Below are 27,816 nucleotides of genomic sequence, written 5' to 3' on the forward strand. Positions count from 1 at the left end.
TCATCTCCCAGTACTTACTGCAGCCTACATCCTTCTGAACCTGCTTAATGTATTCATCTCTTGGTCTCCCTCTACGATTTTTACCCTCCACGCTGCACTCCAATGCTAAATTTGTGATCCTCTGATGCCTCAGAACATGTCCTACCAACCTGTCCCTTCTTCTTGTCAAGTTGTGCCACAAACTCCTCTTATCCCCTATTCTATTCAATACCTCCTCATTAGTTATGTGATCTACCCACCTAATCTTCAGCATTCTTCTGTAGCATCACATTTCAAAAGCTTCTATTCTCTTTTTGTCCAAACTATTTATCGTCCATGTTTCACTTCCATACATGGCTACACTCCATACAAATAGTTTCAGAAACGACTTCCTGACACTTAAATCTATACTCGATGTTAACAAATTTCTCTTCTTCAGAAACGCTTTCCTTGCCGTTGCCAGTCTACATTTTATATCCTCTCTGCTTCGACCATCATCAGTTATTTTGCTCCCCAAATAGCAAAACCCCTTTACTACTTTAAGTGTCTCATTTCCTAATCTAATTCCCTCAGCATCGCCCGATTTAATTCAACTACATTCCATTATCCTCGTTTTGCTTTTGTTGATGTTCATCTTATATCCTACTTTCAAGACACTATCCATTCCGTTCAACTGCTCTACTATGTCCTTTGGTGTCTCTGACAGAATTACGATGTCATCGGCGAACCTCAAAGTTTTTATTTCTTCTCCATGGATTTTAATACCTACTCCGAATTTTTCTTTTGTTTCCTTTACTGCTTGCTCAATATACAGATTGAATAACATCGGGGAGAGGCTACAACCCTGTCTCACTCCCTTCCCAACCACTGCTTCTCGACTCTCATAACTGCCATCTGGTTTCTGTACAAATTGTAAATAGCCTTTCGCTCCCTGTATGCGAAACTCAATTCGAGTTCGTCAGCACGACCACCTGAAAGAAATGGATCAAGACAGTCACATGGACGCTGTATTTCCTAATCTTCAAGAAAGTATTTGACTCAGTACCGCGCCAAAGCTTTTTAATGTAAGTACGATTATGTGGTATCAAACAAAACATGTGACTGAATTGAGGATTTCTCGGCAAGGAGGACGCGGAGCACGTCCGAGGTCGATAGCTAATAGTGCGCTGCGCCAGTTGTTGACCAATTGTTTACTAGTTTTTATGTTGAAAATGCTTCCTCTCGCAGTCAGTTATATACGTAGAATATTTTAAATCTTATATTTCTGTGTAACATATGCGCAGTAGGTTATAATTGTTTTCTGGGACAAAGACTAGTCTTTTACATAATTATACTTAAGCAGATTCCTTTTCTAAATTCTGGGCAAGGCTTTGTGGAGGCCAGTGTATGATATCTGGCAAATGCGGAGAGTGCACAACCGGGAGTCACCCTGCTTCACTGCCAGCCTGCTGGGACATTTAGCTGAAATGGACCACGACTCCACAGTGAGCCCGGATGCTAGAGAGTCCGCTCCGATCCTTGGGTGTACAGAACGAAAAGCAGAAAAAAATTGAGTGTTACCATCCTCATACTATTACACAGTTAACTGTAGCTTTTTACACTGCAAGCCCCTTCCCGAGAATGTTCACTTCTTGTATTACTGTGTGACTTATTCTGTTATGTATAGTCCTTTATAGAAATTTATTTGATTTTGTAATTTAGATTCCTAGTATTTTACTATCCCCCGTTTTCTTTGTTGTTACGCGGATCGTCTGGTGATGACTCGGTAATATGTTGGAACCGGTAATGTGTGTAACCTGCAGCTGAAATATATAATAAAAATAATTATTATTACGCATATTGTAATGTTATCTAACTGATGATGTTTGGTTAGATGTAAGAGAGGTTCTGAAGCCCCTCATCATGCCAGGTGAAATAAATGCATAAATCTGACTGACATCTGAGGCGCAAATCTTGGTAGATGGAGCATTAGGATCCATACTTAGTTATGGTCAATATAATTTTAACGGTATTGGCTCAGAACAATGTAAAATTAATTTTCGTTCGCAGAACATCCCGTGACAGATCACAATAGACCTAATAAGATTCTCTGGCATCAAAAAAATTGTTTAATTTTCGACGCACGTCATTGCCTTGTACGGGGGACGATACTTTGCACAAGCTTTCATCATCGACAACTGAATGAATGTAACAGCTTTCTTCGGACTGGGTGACTGAGGTTTAGCATTACACCATCCTTCTTCCTCTTCCTAAGACATCACGGAACAACTGTACTTAGGAAGTAAGCATGTAAGGCGGCAGAATAAATGGGCAGATTCGCACCTTACACGGGACCTTTACACATCGCAACGAGAAGGTGAAGATGACACCTAACGTAATTCGGCGGTTATGAGAACATTTGTCTATCAGTATGTAATGCAAAAAGGGATGACAGGCAATCGACGGTAATTAACACTCCATTCCTATACAATGCATGCCTTTGAGTGGAAGGAAGGAAGAGTAAATGCAAGTCACTTTTAGTTTTGAAAAGCCAGCCCCACAATGGCGTAGCGAAGCCGCGCTGCGGGAGTTACGACGGAAACCACTTAAAGGGGTGGCAGGAGGATGGTGAGCGACCCCAGGGCAGGTGATTCAGGCTGGAGGACCGCGTGTAGTGGCACCACAACGAACACAGAAAAAGCTTTAGAAAGCTGCGTTTCAGAATTCCAACGGGATACGAACAAAAGCAAGTGACGATTTTCGTCCAGCAAGTGCGACACACGAAAGATCAAAGTGCTTCAGGCGTATAGAACAGGCACAAAACGTAAGACTGGCGGAAACGCACTGGGAAGGAGAAAAATACTGAATTTTCGACGCAGTTTGATAGAAGGGACATTGCGATAGGTAGAGAGAGTTTCTACAAAATATGAGGAATGCTCCTATCGGTCGAAAAAAGCCGTGATGTGAAAAAGGAACCCAAGTGGAGGGAGGCAGTTCTGCCGTAAGTAGGACAAGAGAGAAATTTTTCGGGGGACTCTTCTCTGACCTGGCGTCAAGTGCAGAATGGAGTGCTTAACGCTTCGTATGACGCAGAGAAGAAATTTGTGTGGACACTGCATTCACAGTGGCTGCACTCCAGCCAGAAATTAGCTGTAGCAACGTTTAGCTCCAACTGTGGAGAAACGAACCAGCCAAATTAGTTAATTGTTCTTGCAAGAACTGAGAGGGCACTATAATATGCACGCTGCTCCAACCATGTGCGTGTATATCGCCACATAATAAGACTAGGGCTGAGTACATGTTTTGTCGCATATCGAGAAACATAGGGAAAGTTTCTGCTGGGAAGTTCAGCAAAGTCCAGATTAGTCTTATAGGAATTTCAGTAGGAGAGAGCGGACTTTTAGACAGCAGCACGTCGCAGCTTAAGGTAAATACCGCGCGTGCAGAGGTGTAAGCTTTGCTGGTTCACCAGCTTGCATCCACTGTAAACTCGAGTGGCCTTCGGCAATCTTGCGCTTAAATTTGTCACTTGACTAACCATCCACCGTAGACTTGATTGTCATCCTAAATAGTACTGAACTTTGAACCAGAATCGGACGTTTTTCCTAGTACTGACCAACATCATAACGTATGTGTAGGAGCAATTTTGTAAAGAAACTTCCAATTAAACTTTCATAATATTGTGCTTAGGATTAATGTGCTTTCAGAGAGTTAATATTTAACATTGTTGTGTGTAAACTTATTTCACTTTTTGATGTTGGCAAGATGCATTATCCATTGCGCTGTTTTTATGTTGGCGAGTTGAAAACTGTAACAGCTGTAATTTTGTGAGAAATATTGCGACATTAAACTTGTCATTTCACCTTACACAGTTGTTCTCGATTCTAGAAAACCTTACAAGCATAAGACTTTCCTTTGTGTTAACACCCGTCTTCCAAAGGGGAGTCCCATCCTCACCTTCCATTAGCTCCTCACGTGTCTTGACGAGGTTCGATGAACCCGTTCAATTCCTCCAAACAAGGAAAACTCTTAGGAAGGTCAAGAGTATCGAAGCCGGGTCCTTCGTGTCCTGACCAAACACGTTAAATGCTCAGCGATGGATTCTTGGTGAACTGTGCATTAACACTACCGTCACATAAGGAAGCCAAATTCTGCTGAATATGACTCATTACAACCACTACGGACGTCAGTAACGCGTTTAGCCTCATTGCTCGTAACAAACTGATTTCTTAGGTTTCTCTTAAACCTTACATATTGCTTCTTACTTATTAATCTCTTTTACTTAAATTGCATTATAGTATGTAACTAGTACTGTGACTGTGGCCTGCAAGCACGTGACTGATCGATAACCAGTGGCTCCGAAGACCTGAGAAATTCACCTGCGCTTCTGTAATTTGAAAGTTTACTTTCCTGCGACCTACAATGTACCTGCAGTTAGCCTTTACATCCAAACCATGGCGCAGCTTGGCATTTTTTCATACATAAAGTAATGCCAGAAGTTAACTTACCACGATAAGCATTACGACCAACGGCAGATAGAAACTTACACCATCTGACATGTTGTTTGACACAGCACAACCCTAACTAAATCATAAAATCGGCAGAATTCCGCCGAATGTTTAGTAAATGGAGCAGAGGAAGAAACGAAAGCCATCTGATGGCAAGGTGGAAATAGTCATCTGCTGAAAGCCGTACAAACAGTTACGGTTTATGAATTGGACTCTTGGGTGTACCTTCTTATATGATCCAACTTGGCAAAAGCACCCAGACACCTATTACTGGTCATTAAGATGGAGTGTATCCACACTTCGCCTTTTTGACGACCTGAACTCTGCTCATGACACTTTCAGTCAGGTTTCTATATGTCCGTGGAGTGATCAGGTCGGGCTCTGGGTATGCCAGTCAATTTCAAGAACTTTACTGGCCACAGACCACAGTCTCGCAGATACTGGTTTATGACAGGGTGCTTGTCACGCTGATTCAGTCTACGTCGCCGACCTATTTCTCTACTGTAAGCAGTAAACATTGCATTAAAATGTGTTCACATCCTTCCGGACCATTCCATGACTAAGGAAAACACCAGGATACCGGAACACCACCTCCTCTGTACTTTTTTGTTCTCCACATAACAGCAGGTAACATTCTCTAGGCATTCGCCAAACCGAAATCCTTCCAACGGACTGCCACAGGGTATAGTGTGACTCATCCCTCGAAAAACCTTTTTTTCTGTCATTCACTGTCCAGTTGAGTCACTCTTTACATCACCTCAAGCGTCACGCATCACTGACTACAGAAATATGTGGTTTGTGAGGAGGTCCTCCAGCTCTGTAGCCCATTCTCTTTCATTTCCTACACACAGGCTTTGTGCTAAGTGGACTGCTGGTAGCACTTTGAAACTCACCGGTGATTCCTTGGGCTGATTTCATGCAGTTTTTTTTTTTTTTCAGTCACCTTCTGCAATACTCGTCTGCCCCTGCCTGCCTGGTCTTGCTTTATCTGTGGTTGTTCCTTTGCGTTTTCACTTCGCAGTTACATCACCAACAGTCGACTTGAGCTGGTTGAAATGTCACTGAGGGAATCGCTATTCAGGTGACATGGAATGACTACTCCACATTCGAAGTCACTGATCTCTCCTGCTGTTACTTCTTCTACTGACAAGACAATTATTCTCGCCTTCTTTTATACTGGTGGGTCCACTTCACTTGGCTTCTGGAGGTCAGTTCCACTTTCCATAGAGGTGTCGGCATACTTTTAATCACATTGTGCAATTACTGCAACACGATAATTATTTATGCAATCCAAATGGAGAATTATAGTTGAAGGAACATGTAAGAGATGTTAGACTCAGAAATCTGTTGCAAACTGCAGCATTCCATTGCTCTGAGATTCGTTTAGTTAATAAAATATGAGCCTACACAATAGAGTAAATTTGTGACTGGGTTCAGAATTTCCTTACAGGTAGAACTCAACACATCGTTTATTTACACATTCTAGGTAGCCATGGCTTATCCTTTCTTCTGAATCTTCATGAAGAATATTTTGCGGAAACTCCCGTCTTCCAAGATGACAGCCGGCCGGGGTGGCCGAGCGGTTCTAGGCGCTATAGTCTGGAACCGCGCGACTGCTACGGTCGCAGGTTCGAATCCTGCTTCGGGGATGGATGTGTGTGATGTCCTTAGGTTAGTTAGGTTTAATTAGTTTTAAGTTCTAGGGGACTGATGACCTCAGATGTTGAGTCCCATAGTGCTCAGAGCCATTTGAACCATTTTTTTCTAAGATGACAACAGCCGTGTTCACAGGTGTTACGAAAACTCAGACACTTTTTCGCATCTTGATTGGCTAGCTAAATCAGCTGATGCTAATCCCACAAAAAATTTATGGAAGTATTTGGAACAGACGGTGAAGCCTAGTAACCGAAATTGGCACAATTTGGTAACTTTACGAGATCTAATCATCAGTGTGGAGTCTCAGCCGGATATTACATACCTGAAAAAAAATTGTGGACTCTCTTCTTCCGCTAACTGAGTCTATTAACACTGCCAGCGGCGGTGTTACGTAAAACGTAGAGTCGTCAAAATGGTTCAAATGGCTCTAAGTACTATGGGACTTAACATCTGAGGTCATCAGTCCGCTAGACTTGCTGCACCACGTTTCGAAAGCTTCTATTCTCTTCTTATCTAAACTATTTATCGTCCATGTTTCACTTCCATACATAGCTACACTCCATACATATACTTTCAGAAACGATTTGCTGACACTTAAATCTATACTCGATGTTAACAAATTTTTTCTTCTTCAGAAACGCTTTCCTTGATATTGCCATTCTACATTTTATATCCTCTCTGCTTCGACCATCATCAGTTATTTTGCTCCCCAAATAGCAAAATTTGTTTACTACTTTAAGTGTCTCATTTCCTAATCTAATTCCCTCAGCATCACCCGATTTAATTCGACTACATTCCATTATCCTCGTTTTGCTTTTGTTGATGTTCATCTTATACCCTCCTTTCAAGACAATGTCCATTCCGTTCAGCTGCTCTTCGAAGTCCTTTGCTGTCTCTGACAGAATTACAATGTCATCGGCGAACCTCAAAGTTTTTATTTCTTCTCCATGGATTTTAATACCTACTCCGCACTTTTCTTTTGTTTCCTTTATTGCTTGCTCAATATACAGATTGAATAACATCGGGGATAGACTACAATCCTGTCTCACTCCCTTCCCAACCACTCTCATAACTGCCATCTGGTTTCTGTACAAATTGTAAATAGCCTTTCGCTCCCTGTATTTTACCCCTCTCACCTTCAGCATTTGAAAGAGAGTATTCCAGTCAACATTGTCAAAAGCATTCTCTAAGTCTACAAATGCTAGAAACGTAGGTTTGGCCTTTCCTTATTCTTTCTTCTAAGATAAGTCGTAGGGTCAGTATTACCTCATTTGTTCCAACATTTCTACGGAATCCAAACTGATCTTCCCCGAGGTCGGCTTCTACTAGTTTTTCCATTCGTCTGTAAAGACGCTAGACTTAGAACTATTTAAACCCAACTGACCTAAGGACATCACACACATCCATGCCCGAGGCAGGATTCGAACCTGCGGCCGTAGCACCAGCGCGGTTCCGGACTGAAGCGCCTAGAACCGGTCGGCCACAACGTAGAGTCGTCCAAAATCCGCTTCAGTATTCTGTCAGCGGACTTCGTTTGAGCTTCTCGAAATTACAACATTGCTATTCCCAAGTATACATTCTCTCAGGGTATATGTCATTAATAAAATGGATTCATTCAGGATGCAGCATTCAGTAAGAAGACTTCACTTAGATAAGATGTGATCTATAAAATGGTTCAAATGGCTCTGAGCACTATGGGATTTAACTTCTGAGGTCATCAGTCCCCTAGAACATAGAACTACTTAAACCTAACTAACCTAAGGACATCACACACGCCCATGCCCGAGGCAGGATTCGAACCTGTGACCTCAGCGGTCGCGCGGTCCAGACTAAAGCGCCTAGAACCGCTCGGCCACTCCGGCCGGCTGTGGTCTATAGAAAGGTGCGAAATATTATGCTGGTGGGTAAACAGGCATGGAAAGACGCGAAAGTAATCGCCATAACTGGTAAGACATTTATTCCACTGCGAGACAAGACAAGCAGCGCCCTCATTGAAAAAAATTGTTCGCGGTTGCCCACGGAACCATAATTCGTCTGACGCAAATCGACGGCAACGAATGTCTTTCTTTAGGGCTCAAGAAATATGGAAACTGCAAGGGGAGAGCTCGAGACTGTACGGAGGATGTATAAGTGGTTCCCGGAGAAACTTCTGCAGCGTACTCGAAACAGCCTTTGCAGCACGTTGATCCGATGTCTCCCCACACGATTTCCCTATTTCTGGAGCCCTGAAGAGACATTGGTGGCCGTCAATTTGCTTTGGTCGAAGAAGTGCACGCCCGGGTAAAATCATGCAAATCCACTTAGAGTTACGACGACTACTTTGGGAATAATAGTTTACTTACTTTTTTCCATCGGTTTTCAGTGCACTGTCCCTTGGATTAAAACAAGCCTCTATCGCATGTTAAAAGTGAGTGTAACCGCAAGTTCAATGAGAGGGAGAGGAAAGGGGCAAAACGAACTGAGATTTCCCTCAGAACTCGACCCTGGATATGCGCCCATTACTGGTAGGCTGCGAAAAAAATAAATACATGCATATAACGTAAGGCAAACATGTAATAACTAATAAAGGCTGACACTAGAACTTCTACGCCTCGTCCTGGTTGTATTTCTACTAAGCTGTGGACGGAAAAACCAAACTATGCTACGAGGACAGCCGGTCGGCTGCCATAATTAATAATGGCATGCAGGCAGAGGCAGTTCCGTGTACGTGTTACTGGGCGATCTGCAACATCATATGGAAATTGCCGAGCTCTATACTACCTAGCAATAGTACCTCAAACTGTCAGTGGAGGCTGCAAAGGATGATAAATTATACTCTAAACCGGTATGGCTTGGAAAATAGTTGTCGAACAGATTACCTAGCAAATGGCGCACCAGCATTCCACACAGCAGCGCATTTGCATGTGTGTAAGACACGCGAGAAGCTGCAACACAGCACAGCACTTGAAAACATCTTAACAGAAAATTAACGTCGCAATGAAATTACCTCGAGTAGAAGCAGATATTTTCAGCATTACGAAAATTCTGTTGTTATCACATTCTCTCGTTTGACTCACCCACTTCATAGCCATGATAGCATAGAAGGCAGCAGTAGGTTTAACAAGTTCGTGGTCACCACAATAACTGAGAGAAAAAGTGTAATCCATGCCGTAGAACAGACCAGTGGGCCCTGAACTGTATGGTTTAAAAAGGGTCATTTTTCCTCCTGGGTCAGTGGCGTGACAAGGGTACTGCAGCTGGATCGCGTGCCGTGTGGGCACCATTTCTATAGGGGTCCAATTTTGTGACATTCGGAAAAAAGTGAAGAAGAGCAAAAGAAAAGTGCAAAATTGAAGGCGAAGAAGGATAGGGGAAAAGTAGTAGTAGTGGTAGTAGTAGTTCAAGAAGGGAAAGATTCGGAAGGACTAATAGGGGGAATGTCTGGAAAAGAATGAAAGGAAATCATGAGATTTCGATTAGTCTGTATTGAGTAACAGCTGCATAAGACTACATCTCTCCCTCCAAACAAAGAAGAAGCCGTTTTCCAAGCTTATACATACCAAATGCCGATATTTTAGTACTCAACGAAAAAGGTTCACTCCGTCCGAACAGGTTTCGGAAGGCCCAATGAAACCGACCGACCGGCCGCCGTGTCATCCTCAGCCCACAGACGTCACTGGATGCGAATATGGAGGGGTCATGTGGTTAGCACACCGCTCTCCCGACCGTATGTCAGTTTACGAGACGGGAGTCGCTCTCTCTCTCTCTCAATTAAGTAACTCCTCACTTTGGCTCAGAAGGGCTGACAGCACCCCTCTTGTCAACAGCGCTCGGCAGACAGGACGGTTACCAATGCAAGTGCTAGCCCAGCCCGATAGCACTTTGCCGTTGGGGGGAAAAAATAGTTCACAGCTCTGCAGAAACTAAGGGCGAGATAGATTAAGTAATGTACCACATTAACGATTTGGTGGATACCGATGAAAATGAGGGTGTATGATGCAAGAGGTCTCCAAGTTGTGCACAGAAAACTGGACGTCACACGATGTGAGGAGAGCGTGGCTATAACGTCAGATGGGGCTAGCGCCGCAACACGACGAAGTTGAAGAAAAGGGAAAACACTGTGTGCCAATCAGCGAGTAGGTTTGCTGCGCTGTGGTGGTGTTCATTACAACGTGGGCCGGAAACAACATTGTATGATTCAACACGGGAAAGAATCGTCGGGAAACTGGAAGAACAGTTAAGTGTAACGAGCATGTCCCAAGAGTTTGATATTGCTCACAGCATTGTTTCAAATGCATGGGAGCGTTCCGAACCACAGGCGCTGCTACACGAAGGAGAGGAGGTTGTCCACCACGGTTAACTACATCAGCAAATGCCGCTACATTGTGCAAAAGGCCACAAGAACTCGCGTCAAACAGCAGGTGCAATTGTAACCACATTTAACAGGACCGCAAAGCACGCAAACTCACGTGCCACAGTGGGACGGCGACTTCACGAGTGTTCGCTTTGCCTGACGACCTGTACATTGTGTCCAGTTCACACCGGCACATCGGCCGTACCGTCTGTAACGGTACTGTGAGAATAGGGGCTGGAGCAAGGAGGAGTGGGGTTGCGTTCTCTTCTCGGATGAGAGCAGATTGTCTCTGAATACTCTCATATGGCGAGAGCTGGGAAGACGTTATGCAACCTGGATCATTGTCGAACATGATCGTTTTAGTGGTCCAGGTGTTATGGTGTCGGTCGACAACGAAACAAACATGCGAAAATTCCCCAAGATTGGCGATATTTTACAGAAGCTTGAAATTTAGCACGGACTTCAATGCTAGATGCTTATAACAGTTTCCACAACGAAACTTGGTCTCGAAACCTGGCAGTAAATCCAAAGAGATTCTGGTCGTATGTGAAGTATGTTAGCGGCAAGAAACAATCAATGCCTTCTCTGCGCGATAGCAATGGAGATACTATCAAAGACAGTGCTGCCAAAGCAGAGTTACTAAACAGAGCCTTCCGAAATACCTTCACAGAAGAAGACGAAGTAAATATTCCAGAATTGGAATCGAGAACAGCTGCCAACATGAGTAACGTAGAAGTAAATATCCTCTGAGTAGTGAAGCAACTTAAATCACTTAATAAAAGCAAGTCTTCTGCTCCAGACTGTATACCAATTAGGTTCCTTTCCGAGTACGCTGATGCATTAGCTCCATACTTAACAATCATATACAAACGTTCACTCGACGAAAGATCAGTACCCAAAGACTGGAAAGTTGCACCGGTCACACCAATATTTAAAAAAAAATGCTCAAATGTGTGTGAAATCTTATGGGACTTAACTGCTAAGGTCGTCAGTCCCTAAGCTTACACACCACTTAACCTAAATCATCCTAAGGACAAAAACACACACCCATGCCCGAGGGAGGACTCGAACCTCCGCGGGGACCAGCCGCACAGTCCATGACTGCAGAGCCTTAGACCGCTCGACTAATCCCGCGCGGCATACACAAATATTCAAGAACGGTAGTAGGAGTAATCCACTAAATAATAGGCCCATATCTTTAACGTCGATATGCAGCAGGATTTTGGAACATATATTGTGTTCGAACATTATGAATTACCTCAAAGAAAACGGTCTATTGACACAGTCAACATGGGTTTAGAAAACATCGTTCCTGTGAAACACAACTAGTTCTTTATTTACATGAAGTGTTGAGTGCTACTGACAAGTGATTTCAGATCTATTCCGTATTTCTGGATTTCCGGAAGGCTTTTCACACGGTACCACACAAGCGGCTCGTAGCGAAATTGCGTGCTTGTGGAATATCGTCTCAGTTATGTGACTGGATTTGTGATTTCCTGTCAGAGAGATCACAGTTCGTAGTAATTGACGGAAAGTCATAGAGTAAAACAGAAGTGATTCTGGCGTTCCCAAAGGTAGTGTTATAGGCCATTTGCTGTTCCTTATCTATATAAATGATCTGGGAGACAATCTGAGCAGCCGTCTTCGGTTGTTTGCAGATGACGCTGTCGTTTATCGACTAACAAAGTCATCAGAAGATCAAATCAAACTGCAAAACGATTTAGAAAAGATATCTGAATGGTGCGAAAAGTGGCAGTTGACCTTAAATAACGAGAAGTGTAAGGTCATTCATATGAGTGATATTGGAAACGAGGATTGGTTTGGTCCGGCCGTTGCCCCTACTTAAATCACATCGAGCATGTGTTTGATGCGTTTGGGAGACATTTTGCATCACGTCCAGACGACCTTGTTTCCAGCATGGAAACCTGATGCAAAGCATGCACTGCCGCCCATGGTAATCACATGTTTAAGAACGACGTCCCGCTTTTTGCGATAGCCAGGGCCATCATAAATCGCGATGACTTCAGTGTAATTATTGTCTTTGAATAAGTCATATCTGTTCGTTTCATTGCGTAGTTCTTCTGGTACTATACTGCAGCAGGTTTTTCTATGTATGGTCCAAGTTTCATCGAGCTATCTTACTTGGAAGTGACATTTCATACGAAAGTTACTTCGGTCCTTAAGTTTTGAACGCCACTTTTTTTAGTGAGTTTAACAGTTTTCGAGACATGACTACTTTTGAAGTTGTTTCGCGGATGAGAAAATTTCTGACGGTTGAAATAAATGAACATAATTCCGGTCCTAATTAAAATTAAGAACGGATTTTGAACATAGAGACCTGCACTACATACGAGTTTCAGACTTTCTATGTAACTTTTTTGTAGGAGAGAGAGACTTCAAAGCGACCTCTTCTACCACATTGGGGAACAGAACGCTGTGATGGCTGCAGACAATAGACTACTTGTCGCGAGAACATCGCAAGTTCGGACCTTAAAGGGAGTTTTACTATCTTTTGGTTCAAAAAATCGTTTTTCTTAAATTGCATTTTTGGATCCATAAAAGTGTTTAGAATCCACACCTGAAACAGTTTTTCCGAATACGGAACGGAAATGTTTGTTATTCGCGTTTGAACAAAAAAAAGCACGTGGCTGAAATCGGCCTTTTTCACGCACCAGTTTTTTTCTTTCGGAGGACGAGTTATTGTACCGGTGCTTGGGAGGAAACACAAAATTCAAATGAAAGTTTGAACGCGTGTGTTTGGAAGTTAGCCCCCCAAGCATTTGCACTCTGGTGCGAAGACTGTGGAGTTTGCGACTTTCCTGGCAGTGAGCAGCTTCAATGAAAGGTATTCAGCAACTCTGAAGACCATGACAACGATGGACGTCACCCTGGGACTATTCGACGCAGTTCGCCAAGCATTCGGACGACCACCGGATTCAAGCGTCCGAAAACCGCTTGTCACCGGTTGTACGAGCGGCTCTGGAGCAGTGCAGATCGAACAGAATGGCCTCTATGAGGAAGAGGGCGGACTAGTTTATGGACCTGGAATAGCAGACTGAACGTACTTTGCATAATATTGCATTTATATGTAGTCAAAACCTCAAACGCGTATTTCTCGAAATGACTTTTTTATCGCGCAATATGGTAACTTCAAATCAACTGAACCGATTGGCATGATTATTTCCGACGAAGATTACTAAATCGTCTAGGAGTTTTACCACTTTTATTCCGATCCATCAACTACAAATATTTTTACTTGACCAACGAAGTCGAAAAATCGATGAAAACAAAACCTGTTCAAATGGCCGCCATTTTGTTTCCTATGGTCCAAACAACTTAAGCGAGGTACAACTCCTAAAGAATCTTATATACTTCGCTAACGTCAACTATATTTTGATTTTAGACCAGCCGGTTTACCTGTGACATACCGTGCGTGGAGGTCTACATCGAAATTTTATTTCGTTTCGACGGTACTTCCGCCTTTGCTCTTCGACATTTCAAATCGAAAAAAATCCAATATGTAGAGGAAATATCAATAAACATTTTGACTAAATTTGACATTGATATCCATAACACATCCCGTGAAAAAAATTCTCAAAGAACATGCTTTTTTCGGGCCAAAGATAGTAAACCTCCCCTTAGACATCAGATGCTAACTGATGTAAATCAGACTATAGTTTGAATGGGACGGTAGACTGCGACGCACTTTACGCGGCAAAATTGGTTACATCGCTTCAATGAGAGACGTGAAGCACAAAGTGAAATACGAACACAACAGAGGAACAGTTTGTATTTACAGAAGAGGTCTGAAGAGAAAAGCAGAAAGAAGTAGGGCATGGTGAGCAACGCTGTGGACACATTCCTTCGGGCAGAACGCGTAATACTAGGGCTGTTTACAAAGAAACTTACGTTTGTATGCAGCATGCGTAATAGTAGATAGTGGCGCCGCTCTCGCGGTGGAATGCATCTTGAACTAGTACGCCGTGAACAGTGGAGAATCAGGACGTGTTTGTTCCTCTCCGAGCCACGTGTTTTCAGAATGTTTGCTGCAGTCACAAGTCCTGTCAGTTGTCAGGTAAGTTCTATAGAAAAATTTCTCACAGCAAAAAAACTGTAAAGCCAGTGAAATCTTTTGCGAATTTTGTGAAAGTTATGGACCGAAGCGAACCACCACAGCATGAATAGACGTGGCTTGGGTAGTTGAAACCACTACTCAATTTTGACGTCCTGGGTTGGTGAACCTCTAAGCTCGTAGCGATCGGACAGCTCCACACACGCTCCGACACTGAGCAGGGGCTGCCAGCGGCCCCAGCCGACTGCATCGCGCGGAGATAACTTCCCTCGTCCGCAACAACCGACCGACTCCAGCAGAATGCCGACAACATCTAAAATCGTCGTCATTGGAAATAACGCCAACTGCACACAACCTGCCGAACACTTGCACTAAGACTTGAATGATACACAACAATGACTAAGCACGCACTAAGACAAATCGGGAGTCGATGCGCGCGCGCACACACACACACACACACACACACACACACACACACACACACACACGACTCAAACGATCGGAGAGCCAAAACACGTCGCCCGGTAGGACGACCGACCGACGATCCACCAAGACTGTGGCCCGGCTCAAGTACTGCGTGGAGGCAATGGTCGGGCGAGCCATGTCGACGCAGACCTCACTGCTGCTCCAACCCGACTGAACGAGTGCCGCATTGCAACTCCCCGACTGGCAGGTCCGGACTGCGATCCAGACGCGTTCCAACTGCCTGGCAGCCTGAACTCGCAACCCGAACTGCGACCAACTCACAATGAGCGGGAAGGAATAGCAGTCCAGCAAAGATACTACGAGAGGGGATATATCGATATGCGCTGCTAGCGCCGCTTACGATTAAGCGCAGCAGCAATTCAGTGACAGTAGTAATTTAAATTAACGTAGTGAGGTGGAAGTACGTTAAAAACAGGATGTAAAATACATGGTGGCGGGCACATGAGCCACGCACGGCAGAAACCACCACTTGCGTGCAGGTAGAAACTGCTGCATCAGTGAAGACCAAGGCGCGCCATTCCGTCTTCCAAGTGATGCTCTGACGGGACCAGTCGAGTCGTGCTCATCGATGCTGTGTAGTGAGTAAAAGACAGACTAGATGTGTGTGCGCGTCTTGGCTCCTAAGCTCTATTATCTGTCCTGTGGTAGCCATATGTCACTACTGGCTGTACAATGCGACGATCCTGGTGGGCGTCTGTGCTGTTTGGGCGTCCAGAACCTCGTCTACAGGAGTGAGAATGTTCACGTGACCGCTGGTACCAGCACCATTGCACAACTGACGCAGCCCGTCCAAATTGTGTGGCAGTTTCCGAAAAGGACCATCCCGCCACTCGGAAGGCTACAATTTGCCCCCTTTCAAACTCGCTCAGTTGGCTGTAGGAAGCATAAATACCTCTCTGTGGCATGGTTGCCTACTTGCTTCTCATGTTTCCTCAACGTTGAGCTTTCTGCCTGTGATCGTTCCCTATTAGAGGATAGACATGGATGGCGCACTGGTAGCTACGCCACCACATTATCTGTTGGTGGACGACATTGAAACCATTACCATTGCTGTGGCCTTCTCTACTAGACATCATGGCGCCTAGAGTATCAGCAACCAAATTGACAGCCTGCAGCCGCTGGTTGCCCGCTTCGCAGGCACACCGAAGCACTACACAACCGACAGGCAATATTGATGAACGGCCACAACAACAACAACAACAGAGCAAAGACACCAGCGGCCACCAGGGGCCACTACCAGCCCACATAAACGTAAGGAAGAGGTCGCTGCAGATCCCGGAACTATTTTCACACGTCAAACATCGTGATGGAAAATGGTTCCGAGGTACTCATCCGCTGAAGTGCTTTAAAGGCCGGCGCTCGGCCGCACATCGGCATTCCTCGCCCTCGCTCCTACCCTCCAACGGTCCCAACGCCTTCTCCAGAATCACTTTGACCTTTTTGCTGAATGGTGCAACCAATGGCTCCTGAAAATCAATCCTTCCAAGACCCAGGCAATCATCGTAGGTCGTACCACTCGCTCCTTCCGGCTCCTGGATTTCTCCTTTACTGTCTGCGCCCGTCCTGTCCGCTTCACCCCCACCTCACCTACCTTGGTCTCACCATTGACCGTCACCTCACCTGGATCCCTCATCTCCGCTCCATCGAATCCAAAGCCCACAACCGCCTCCGACTCCTCAAACTCCTCTCTGGCCGGACATGGGGGTTGCACCCCTCTACCATCCTCCACACATACAAATCCTTAATCCGTCCCATCCTCTGGGACTTGAGGTCATCAGTCCCCTAAGAACTATTTAAACCTAACTAACAAAAGGACATCACAAACACCCATTCCCGAGGCAGGATTCGAACCTGCGACCGTAACAGCAGCGCGGTTCCGGACTGAAGCGCCTGCAACCGCTCAGTCACAGCGGCCGGCGCAAATTGCGTCATCGCATCAAAATCAACGTCGTCTTTCCAGGTGTACTAATTTTTTCCGGTTGTGTATGTACTTTCAGAGTATTGTAAAACAAATTCTGCAACTTCATTCTGAATTTTTTTTAGTAAACGGAAGTTACTTCAGTGAATGGGTAAGGACAGTAGCGTGGTGCGTCCGCTCACCTGTGACGGTGCCCTCCAGGGGCTGCTCGACCTCGTGCGTGCAGGACCTCAGCCACACTGACGTGTCGCAGTTGGGGTACAGCCGTTCCCCAGGCTTGGTCTTCTCCGCAGGATCGGGCTCGCCCACCTGAAAAAGCACGCAAAGCCTCGGCTAATCATTCTTAGATCAGGAGAAGCAAAGCAGCATAGTATCACCAGGCACCCACTCTCTACGCTTACAGTTCAGATACGATCTCAATCACGGCAGTAGAGCCCTCTCGGCGCCGAAGTAAGTCATCGAGCCTCTGTATTCAGACAAGTGTTTATGGGGCCCGTGAAATCAAGTCAGCTCTCTCCGGAAAACACAAATACAAACACGAAGCAATAAGATCACCGTATGGCGCTTCGTTATGCGGGGGACGAAATCAAGTATGGACCAATCTCAGACGGACGATGTTTGGTACTGAAAGTTGACCTTATATGTAAATTAAAGTGACAAAATGTGTGTGAATTCCTAAGGGACCAAACTGCTGAGGTCATAAAAAATGGCTCAAATGGCTCCAAGCACTATGGGACAACATTTCGGGTCATCAGTCCCCTGGACTTAGAACTACCGGGTGAACAAAAGGTCGGTATAAATTTGAAAACTGAATAAATCACGGAATAATGTAGATACAGAGGTACAAATTGACACACATGCTTGGAATGACATGGGGTTTTATTAGAACAAAAAAAAAGTACAAACGTTAAAAAAATGTCCGACAGATGGCGCTTCATCTGATCAGAATAGCAATAATTTGCATAACAAAGACAAAGCAACGATGATGTTCTTTACAGGAAATGCTCAACATGTGCACCTACATTCGTCAACAATAGCTGTAGTCGAGGAATAATATTGTGAACAGCACTGTAAAGCATGTCCAGAGTTATGGTGAGGCATTGGCGTCGGACGTTATCTTTCAGCATCCGTAGAGATGTCGGTCGATCACGATACACTTGCGACTTCAGGTAAACCCAAAGCCAATAATCGCACGAACTGAGGTCTGGGGACCTCGGAGGCCAAGCATGACGAAAGTGGCGGCTGAGCACACGATCATCACCAAACAACGCGCGCAAGAGATCTTTCACGCGTCTAGCAATATGGGGTGGAGCCAGCAGGTGTTTATTAGACAGGCTGGGGATGATGCGATTCTGTAACATATCGGCGTACCTCCCACCCGTCACGGTAGCAGTTTTGCTGTCCAGCGCCATCTGTCGGACATCTTGTGAACTTTTTTGTTCTAATAAAATCCCATGTCATTCCAAGCATGTGTGTCAATTTTTACCTCTCTATCTACATTATTCCGTGGTTTATTAAGTTTTCAAATTTATACTGACTTTTTGATCACTCTGTACTTAAACCTAACCTAAGGATGTCACACACATCCATGCCCGAGGCACGATTCAAGCCTGCGACCGTAGCAGCAGGCCAATACCAATGGTCACAGGTTTGTCTGACTTGCCGAAATGGGTCACGGAAATGTTGAAAACCCTAAATTGGCAGTGTCTTGAAGGTAGACGTTAACTATCCCCAGAAAGCCTGCTCACAAAGATCAAGAGCTAGTATTAACCACCGAGACGACAGCAATTAATGCAGTAGGAAGAAGTTCATTCAGACTTTACGTTCAGTACGCGCTTGTACTGCACTTGCCAGACGGCCGGTGACTTCATCCTTTTCTTTCCCGAATGTAAACACACTGACCGGTTCGTCAGCTGGCACTGCCTTTTAATACTCGACAAACAAACTGTATTCCTGCCCGTAACACGAGCGAGGTGTGGCCACTTGACAACGTGTAGTCTCGTCCTTATAAAAAGTGGTACCTCGCCGTATGTCGTAGCATTTCACGGTACAGGTGTAGAACGCTACCACTAATCCTGATCCGTTTGCACGGAACACTGGATGAATTCTTTAGATAGAAGCAGCCAAATCCTCTTCACTTCTTTTACTGGTTTCAGGTAAAGCCCATTTAACCAAACGCGATATTAAATTATGTGTTGAGCCTGAACTGGTCTGCAGTGAATATTTACATGAGTTTATGAGGACCTTTGTCTAATTGCACCATTACCATTATGATTATTAGTATCATTATTTGACCAATTCGCGGGTATGTGAAACAACTTCTTCGTGATACCATATTCTTTTCCTTTTTTTTTTTGGCTTCCCAATACTTGTTAATTCTTGCTCTCTGATGTTATCTTCTTTCTTCTGTCCATGTTCCTCCTCTCTTCTGTTGTGTTTTCTTCTTAAAACCCTTCACTTTTTGTACGTCTTCTCTGAATTCCTGACTGTTTTCTACCTGCTATTTCCAACTATTCAAGATTTTTGTTAACTTCTATAAATCATGAAATTTGCGATTTTGAATTACTGTCCAAAAAGATGAACATTATAGCCGAAACATTCGTCCCTAGAGAATCGATAACTGTACTGATATTTAACACAATTATCATTTATTCTTCAGTCTGAGTTGCACATTTTTCAGTATTACGTCATATGTTTCGAGCTCTGTGGATCATCTTCAGACCTCAGTAATCGCGTTAGCAACCCGTCTTGTCTGTGTCAGAATCTCGCACCAGAGTATTGTGTCAGTCCCAAACAACTGAAAATTATTCAAGCATGACCCAAGCACTCTCTTCTGAAGACAAACTTGAGTTCCCCAGTACTGTGCTAATGATTAGTGGTCTATCATTTGCTTTCATCCACAACTGTACCTATGACGCTACTTTTCATAATTCAACACGTTGTTACCGCCAAATACTTGTATGACGTGACAGTTTATTGTTGTGATTTAGCCAGCCGGAGTGGCCGTGCGGTTCTAGGCGCTACAGCCTGGAACCGCGTGACCGCTACGGTGGCAGGTTCGAAATCTGCCTCGCGCATGGATGTGTGTGATGTACTTAGGTTAGTTAGGTTTAAGTAGTTCTAAGTTCTAGTGGACTGATGACCACAGCAGTTAAGTCCCATAGTGCTCAGAGCCATTTGAACCATTTTGTTGTGATTTATTAATCCTTTGATTACCACCGGGAGGTATGTGGCCCGTGATAGCTTCTCTGATAATCAGTTGCAATTTGCTGCCTGTTATTGCTATCTATCGATGTCCCACAGGTAAAGCCTATTGATGGTTAGCAGAGCTTTTATAATTACAGATTGCACCTGTAGTTGTGCTGTCCTCAAGTTTCATTGTTAACCCTCGTCTGCGTGTTGCCACATCGAATTAGTTCGCACCAGCAGATAGGCAACCCAATTAGCAGAGCCGCAATGCGAGATGCCTTCGCGCCTTCTGCCTGTTATTGCTATCTATCGATGTCCCACAGGTAAAGCCTATTGATGGTTAGCAGAGCTTTTATAATTACAGATTGCACCTGTAGTTGTGCTGTCCTCAAGTTTCATTGTTAACCCTCGTCTGCGTGTTGCCACATCGAATTAGTTCGCACCAGCAGATAGGCAACCCAATTAGCAGAGCCGCAATGCGAGATGCCTTCGCGCCTTCACGGACACATTGTGGCAGCGACTTGCAACTACGAATTGACCACATCACAAACTAAGCCCATGCCAATCCACTGTAGATTAAGTTACACACTTGGTGAGATGCTCTGTCCTGTGATATGTTTCTGTTTTGAGTATGTTTTTGCTTAGTCATCTTGTGGAAATGGTTCAAATGGGTCTAGGCACTATGCGTCTTAACATCTGAAGTCCTCAGTTCCCTAGACTTAGAACTACTTAAACCTAACTAACCTAAGGACATCACACACATCCATGCCCGAGGCAGGATTTGAACCTGCGACCGTAGCAGCCGCGTGCTTCCGGACTGAGGCAAAATGTGTTCAAATTTGTACGAAATCTTATGGGACTTTACTGCTAAGGTCATCAGTCCCTACGCTTAACGCTACTTAACGTAAATTATCCTAAAGACAAACACACACACCCCTGCCCGAGGGAGGACTCGAACCTCCGCCGGGACCAGCCGCACAGTGACTAAAGCACATAGAACCGCTCAACCACAACGGCCTGCTTCGTATTCTCCAACAATGCAAGTATTTATGAATAATCCTGTATGTCCTATCCCAAACACAACACCCCCCCCCCCCCTCCCCCAACCACCAACCACCTCAGTAAACTAAAGGGCTGGAAATACACTACTGGCGATTAAAGACGTGCTACAGACGCGAAATTTAACCGACAGGAAAAAGATGCTGTGATATGTAAATGATTAGCTTTTCAGAGCATTCACATAAGGTTGGCGCCGGTGGCGACACCTAGAACGTGCTGACATGAGGAAAGTTTCCAACCAATTTCTCATACACAAACAGCAGTTGACCGCGGTTGCCTGGTGAAACGGTTTTGTGATGCCTCGTGTAAGGAGGAGAAATACGTACCATCACGTTTCCGACATTGATAAAGGTCGGACTGGAGCCTATCGCGATTGCGGTTTAACGTATCGCGACGTTGCTGCTCGCGTTGTTCGAGATCCAATGACTGTCAGCAGAATATGGAATCGGTGGATTCAGGAGGGTAATACGTAACGACGTGCTGGATCCCAACGGCCTCGCATCACTAGCAGTCGAGATGACAGGCATCTTATCCAAATGGCTGTAACGGATCGTGCAGCCACGTCTGATCTCTGAGTTAACAGATGGGGACGCTTGCAAGACGACAACCATCTGCACGAACAGTTCGACGACGTTTGCAGCAGCATGGACTATCAGCTCGGAGACCATGGCCGCGGTTACCCTTGACGCTGCATCACAGACAGGAGCGCCTGCGATGGTGTACTCAACGACGAACCTGTTGCACGAATGGCAAAACGTCATGTTTTCGGATGAATCCAGGTTCTGTTTACAGCACCATGATGAACGCATCCGTGTTTGGCGACATCGCGGTGAACGCTCATTGGAAGCGTGTATTCGTCGTCGCCATACTGGCGTATCACCCGGCGTGATGGTATGGGGTGCCATTGGTTACACGTCTCTGTCACCTCTTGTTCGCATTGACGGCACTTTGAACAGTGGACGTTACATTTCAGATGTGTTACGACCCGTTGCTCTACCCTTCATTCGATCCGTGCGAAACCCTACATTTCAGCAGGATAATGCACGACCGCATGCTGCATGTCCTGTACGGGCCTGTCTGGATACAGAAAATGTTTGACTGCTGCCCTGGCCAGCACATTCTCCAGATCTCTCACCAATTGAAAACGTCTGCTCAATGGTGGCCGAGCAACTGACTCGTCACAATACGCCAGTCACTACTCTTGATGAACTGTGGTATCGTATTGAAGCTGCATGAGTAGCTGTACCTGTACACGCCATCCAAGCTCTGTTTGATTCAATGCCCAGGCGTATCAAGACCGTTATTATGGCCAGAGGTGGTTGTTCTGGGTACTGATTTCTCAGGATCTATGCACCCAAATTGCGTGAAAATATAATCTTGTATCAGTTCTAGTATAATATATTTGTTCAATGAATACCCGTTTAACATCTGCATTTCTTCTTGGTGTAGCAATTTTAATGCCCAGTAGTGTATTTTTTCGTATTGTTACTTCTGCCTTAAACAACAATTAAATAACTGTAATTAACTTTTTTGAATTAAAATTGGTGGACAGGGGGTTATTTCAATAGTCAATGGAAACAAAGCTTTCACGTTTCGTGAGGTGTACTATATGTATTTCCCTACATTAGGAGCTAATTTGCAATCTCAGCACTAGGCTGATAGTTTATCAGATGACGCGCCGTTTGACATTACTTAACGGTAACCGGGAAACACGAAAGTAATGGAACAGTCCTGCGAAAGACCCATTGTGATTCGACCGTCTGTGTGTAACAGACGATATTCAAAGCTGGGGTGGAAGTTCAGGTTCGCACAGCTGGAGCGCAGTCTGCCTTCGCCGCAGACGCGCTGCACTGCGAGTCCAGTCCAGAAGTCCCGCAGCCTGTGATGCAATATCAGTCATTGGCTCGCAGCCACGTGCCGGACGTTGCAGATCTCAAGGCTGTGAGCGCGCAACGACGCTACGTCGACTCCAGGTACCCTGGACTGTGGCCAAATCTTTGCGCTCAGTGCTTACAGACCTGTCCTCAGGCGAACTCTAAGAACAAGAGAAACATTCAAAACACAACTGACGGTTTAATAGGGCTGATATGCTAGCAGATGGTGAATTTGTTGTCGTGGCCTTAAGTCCGGAGATGATGGGATGCAACTCAGCAAGCTAGTCTGTCGTCTTCAGCCTCTTCATAGCTACACTGTACTGAAACCCACAACCAACATAGTTACCAACCGTGCACAGGTAGGGTAACGACTCCAGCGAGCGATCAAGTTGTGTAAATTGCCCTGAAGATGACCCCATCGCGGGTTGAAACCGGTTAGCGGCAAAATAATGCCATTGTGACTGTCATTTTGAATAACTGATTATAAGTAAACTAAGCGCTGTTATATCCAGACAACTACGCTGTCTAAAAATTTATCAAACCCACAAGCCTAAAAAAGGCTGCTTACTATATTGAAATTTTTATCTCCTTCTACAACTTTTATCTCCACCTTCCCTCCATTACGAAATTCACGACTCCTTGACATCACAGGACGTGATCTATCAATTGATCACTTCGTTTAGTCAAGTTGTGTTCTAAAGTTATTTTCTCTCCAGTTCCTTCAGTACCTCTTCATCAATTATTCTAAATACCCATTTAATCTTCAGTATTCTACTGTAGCACCATAAGTCAAAATCTTCTGATCTCTTCTTGTCTGAACAGTTTATTGTCACTTCCATAAAAGGCTACACTACAGACATAAGCAGTAAATGAAGCAGGCAAAAAGGAATACAAATGTCACAAAAATGAGATCTACAGGAAGTGCGAAATGGCTAAGCAGGCATGGCTAGAGGACAAATGTAAGGATGTAGAGGCTTATCTCACTAGGGGTAAGATAGATACCGCCTACAGGAAAATTAAAGAGACCTTTGGAGAAAAGAGAACCACTTGCATGAATATCAAGAGCTCAGATGGAAACCCAGTACTAAGCAAAGCAGGGAAAGCAGAAAGGTGGAAGGAGTATGTAGAGGGTCTATACAAGGGCGATGTACTTGAGGGCAATGTTATAGAAATGGAAGAGGATGTAGATGAAGATGAAATGGGAAATATGATACTGCGTGAAGAGTTTGACAGAGCACTGAAAGACCTAAGTCGAAAAAAGGCCCCGGGAGTACACAAAATTCCATTGGAACTACTGATGGCCTTGGGAGAGCCAGTCCTGACAAAACTCTATCATCTGGTGAGCAAAGTGTATGAGGCAGGCAAAATACCCTCAGACTTCAAGAAGAATATAATAATTCCAATCCCAAAGAAAGCAGGTGTTGACAGATGTGAAAATTACCGAACTATCAGTTTTAATAAGTCACAGCTGCAAAATACTAACGCGAATTCTTTACAGACGAATGGAAAAACTGGTAGAAGCCGACCTCGAGGAAGATCAGTTTAGATTCCGTAGAAATGTTGGAACACGTGAGGCAATACTGACCATACGACTTATCTTAGAAGAGAGATTAAGGAAAGGCAAACCTACGTTTCTAGCATCTGTAGACTTAGAGAAAGCTTTTGACAATGTTGACTGGAATACTCTCTTTCAAACTCTAAAGGTAGCAGGGGTAAAATACAGGGAGCGAAAGGCTATTTACAATTTGTACAGAAACCAGATGGCAGTTATAAAGAGGCCAGGGGCATGAAAGGGAAGCAGTGGTTGGAAAGGAAGTGAGACACAGTTGTAGCCTATCTCCGAAGTTATTCAATCTGTATATTGAGCAAGCAGTAAAGGAAACAAAAGAAAAATTCAGAGTAGGAATTAAAATCCATGTAAAAGAAATAAAAACTTTGAGGTTCGCCGATGATATCTTAATTCTGTCAGAGACAGCAAAGGACCTGGAAGAGCAGCTGAACGGAATTAACAGTGTCTTGCAAGGAGGATATAATATGAACACCATCAACAAAAGCAAAACGAGGATAATGGAATGTAGTCGAATTAAATCGGGTGATGCTGCGGGAATTAGATTAGGAAATGAGACGCTTGAAGTAGTAAATGAGACGCTTGAAGTAGTAAATGAATTTTGCTATTTGGGGAGCAAAATAACTGATGATGGTCGAAGCAGAGAGGATATAAAATGTAGACTGGCAATGGCAAGGAAAGCGTTTCTGAAGAAGAGAAATTTGTTAACATCGAGTATAGATTTAAGTGTCAGAAAGTCGTTTCTGAAAGTTTTTTTATGGAATGTAGCCATGTATGGAAGAGAAACATGGACGATGAATTGTTTGGACAAGAAGAGAATAGATACGTTCAAAATATGGTGGTACAGAAGAATGCTGAAGATTATAGGGTAGATCACATAACTAATGGGGATGTATTTAATAGAATTGAAGAGAAGAGAAATTTGTGGCACAACTTGACTAGAAGAATGGATCGGTTGGTAAGGCATATTCTGAGGCATCAAGGGATCACCAATTTAGTATTGGAGGTCAGCGTGGACGGTAAAAATTGTAAAGGGAGACCAAGAGAATAATACACTAAACGGATTCAGAAAGATATACGTTGCAGTAGGTACTTGGAGATGAAGAAGTTGCACAGGATAGAGTAGCATGGAGAGCTGCATCAAACCAGTCTCTTGACTGAAGACCACAACAGCAACAATCGCTCCATTGCGAAATTCTTGATTCTCTGACACCACAGGACGTGATGTATCTACTGATCCCTCCGATTAGTCAAGCTGCGCTCTAAAGTTCTTTTCTATCCAGTTCCATACAGTACCTCTTCGTCATTTATTCTACACACCCATTTAATTTTCGGTATTATTCTGTGTGTCAAAATCTACTGATCTCTTCTTGTCTGAACAGTTTATTGTCACTTCCATAAAAGGTTACACTATAGACATATCCTTTCAGAAAAGACTTTCTATAACTTAAAATTATATAAGATGTTCAAATGTTTCTCCTTTTCGGAAACATTTTTCTTGCTACTCCAAGTCTACAGAATCTGATAGCATCTACACTTCGGTCATCGTCAGTTGTTTTGCCACCCAGAAAGCAAATCTCATCTGCTATTTTTTATGTCTCATTTTGTAATCTCATTCCCTCAACACCACCCGACTCAATTTACTACACTATTTTCCTTGTTTAACTTTTATTCGAGTTGTTCATTTAATCTGGTTTCAAGACATTATGTATTCTGTTCGACTGATCTTCCAAATCCTCTGTCGTCTCTGAATATATTGTCATCAGAAAACCTCCAAGTTTTTATTTCTTCTGCCTGCACTTTAATTCTATCCCAAAATTTCTCTATGGTTTCTTTCATAACCCGCCCAATGTACAGACTGAATAACATCACGGGCAGGCTACGACCCTTCAAAAGTGCCGCTTCCTTTTCGCATACTTCGACTCTCAGAAATGCAGTCTGGATTTTGTGTAAGTTCTAAATAATCTTTCGCTCCTGTCTTTACCATGTTATCTTCAGAACTTCAAAAAGCGTATTCCAGTCTACCACTGTCAAAAGCTTTCTGCAAATCAACTACTTCTATAAACTTAGATTTAACTTTCTTCAGTCTACCTGCAAAGAACAGATTTTTCCGGAATCCAAACTAATCTTCACTGAGTTCGGCTTCTACTAGAATTTTCATCCTTCCGTAAATAATTCGTGTTAGTATTTTGCAATCGTTTCTTATTATGCTGATGGATCTTTAATATACACATCTGTCACCAAAAGTCTTCTTTGGGATTAGGATTATTACGTTCATTCTCAGTTCCAAGGTATTTTCGTGGATCCCAAATATATCGTGGAACACGTTTTTCATGTCTGGTTCTTCGAAGGATCTCAATATTTCTGAGTCGTCTACTTCAGAGGCCTTCTGCCAACATAGGTCTTTCAGTGCTTTGCCGAGTTCTTGTTGGGGTATCACATCTCCCATTACATCTTTCTCTACTACCTCTTCCCTTCCCATAACATTGTTTTCAATCTTTTTTCTCTTGTGTTCCATCTTTCGGCCTTCCGTTACATGGATGGTAGGCTACTGGTTTACCATCCGCTCTCTTGATATTTGTACAGCTGTTTCTCTCTTCTCTAAAGGTGTCCTTAATTTTCCTTCATGTAACATAAATCTTTCCCCTAGCCATATTTGCGTCTACAATTTTCCATTTCTCCTATACCAATTACTGCTTTACAAACTTTCACTTCTTGCCAGCCTCATGTCTGCTTTATTCGCTGCATTTTTATGTTTTCTCCATGAATTTACCCGGCATAAAACTGCCCGCTAGTTAGAATGCGTCCTACTGGCCGTGCGACGAGTAGTGCATAACTCTCGTTATTTTTGTCGCGCCGGTCAGATGGTCAGTTTGTAGCTTGTTGCTGCATGATTGCAAGTGCAAACCTGCAGTCAGGAAGAGCTGCAGTTGCACGTTGCGCTCGGTGTTACCTCGTAATAACAGTATGAAAAGGAGGGGAGGAGGAGATTAGTGTTTAACGTCCTGTCGACAACGAGGTCATTAGAGACGGAGCGCAAGCTCGGATGAGGGAAGGATGGGGAAGGAAATCGGCCGTGCCCTTTCAAAGGAACCATCCCGGCATTTGCCTGAAGCGATTTAGGGAGATCACGGAAAACCTAAATCAGGATGGCCGGAGACGGGATTGAACCATCGTCCTCCCGAATGCGAGTCCA

General features: G+C 44.1%; 1 protein-coding gene across 3 annotated transcripts in view; it reads right to left on the bottom strand.

Moving 5' to 3' along the window:
* Positions 1-27,816, bottom strand: part of LOC124802489 (carotenoid isomerooxygenase) — a 376,100-nt gene that overhangs the window by 128,400 nt on the left and 219,884 nt on the right. For all 3 annotated transcript variants that reach the window (XM_047263303.1, XM_047263304.1, XM_047263302.1), the window contains one exon: positions 17,114-17,240. In XM_047263303.1, coding sequence (XP_047119259.1) covers positions 17,114-17,240 — 127 coding nt within the window. The remainder of the gene's footprint in view (positions 1-17,113; positions 17,241-27,816) is intronic.

The sequence above is a fragment of the Schistocerca piceifrons genome, chromosome 6 (assembly GCF_021461385.2).
Source record: "Schistocerca piceifrons isolate TAMUIC-IGC-003096 chromosome 6, iqSchPice1.1, whole genome shotgun sequence".
In the NCBI taxonomy this organism is placed as follows: Eukaryota; Metazoa; Arthropoda; class Insecta; order Orthoptera; family Acrididae; genus Schistocerca; species Schistocerca piceifrons.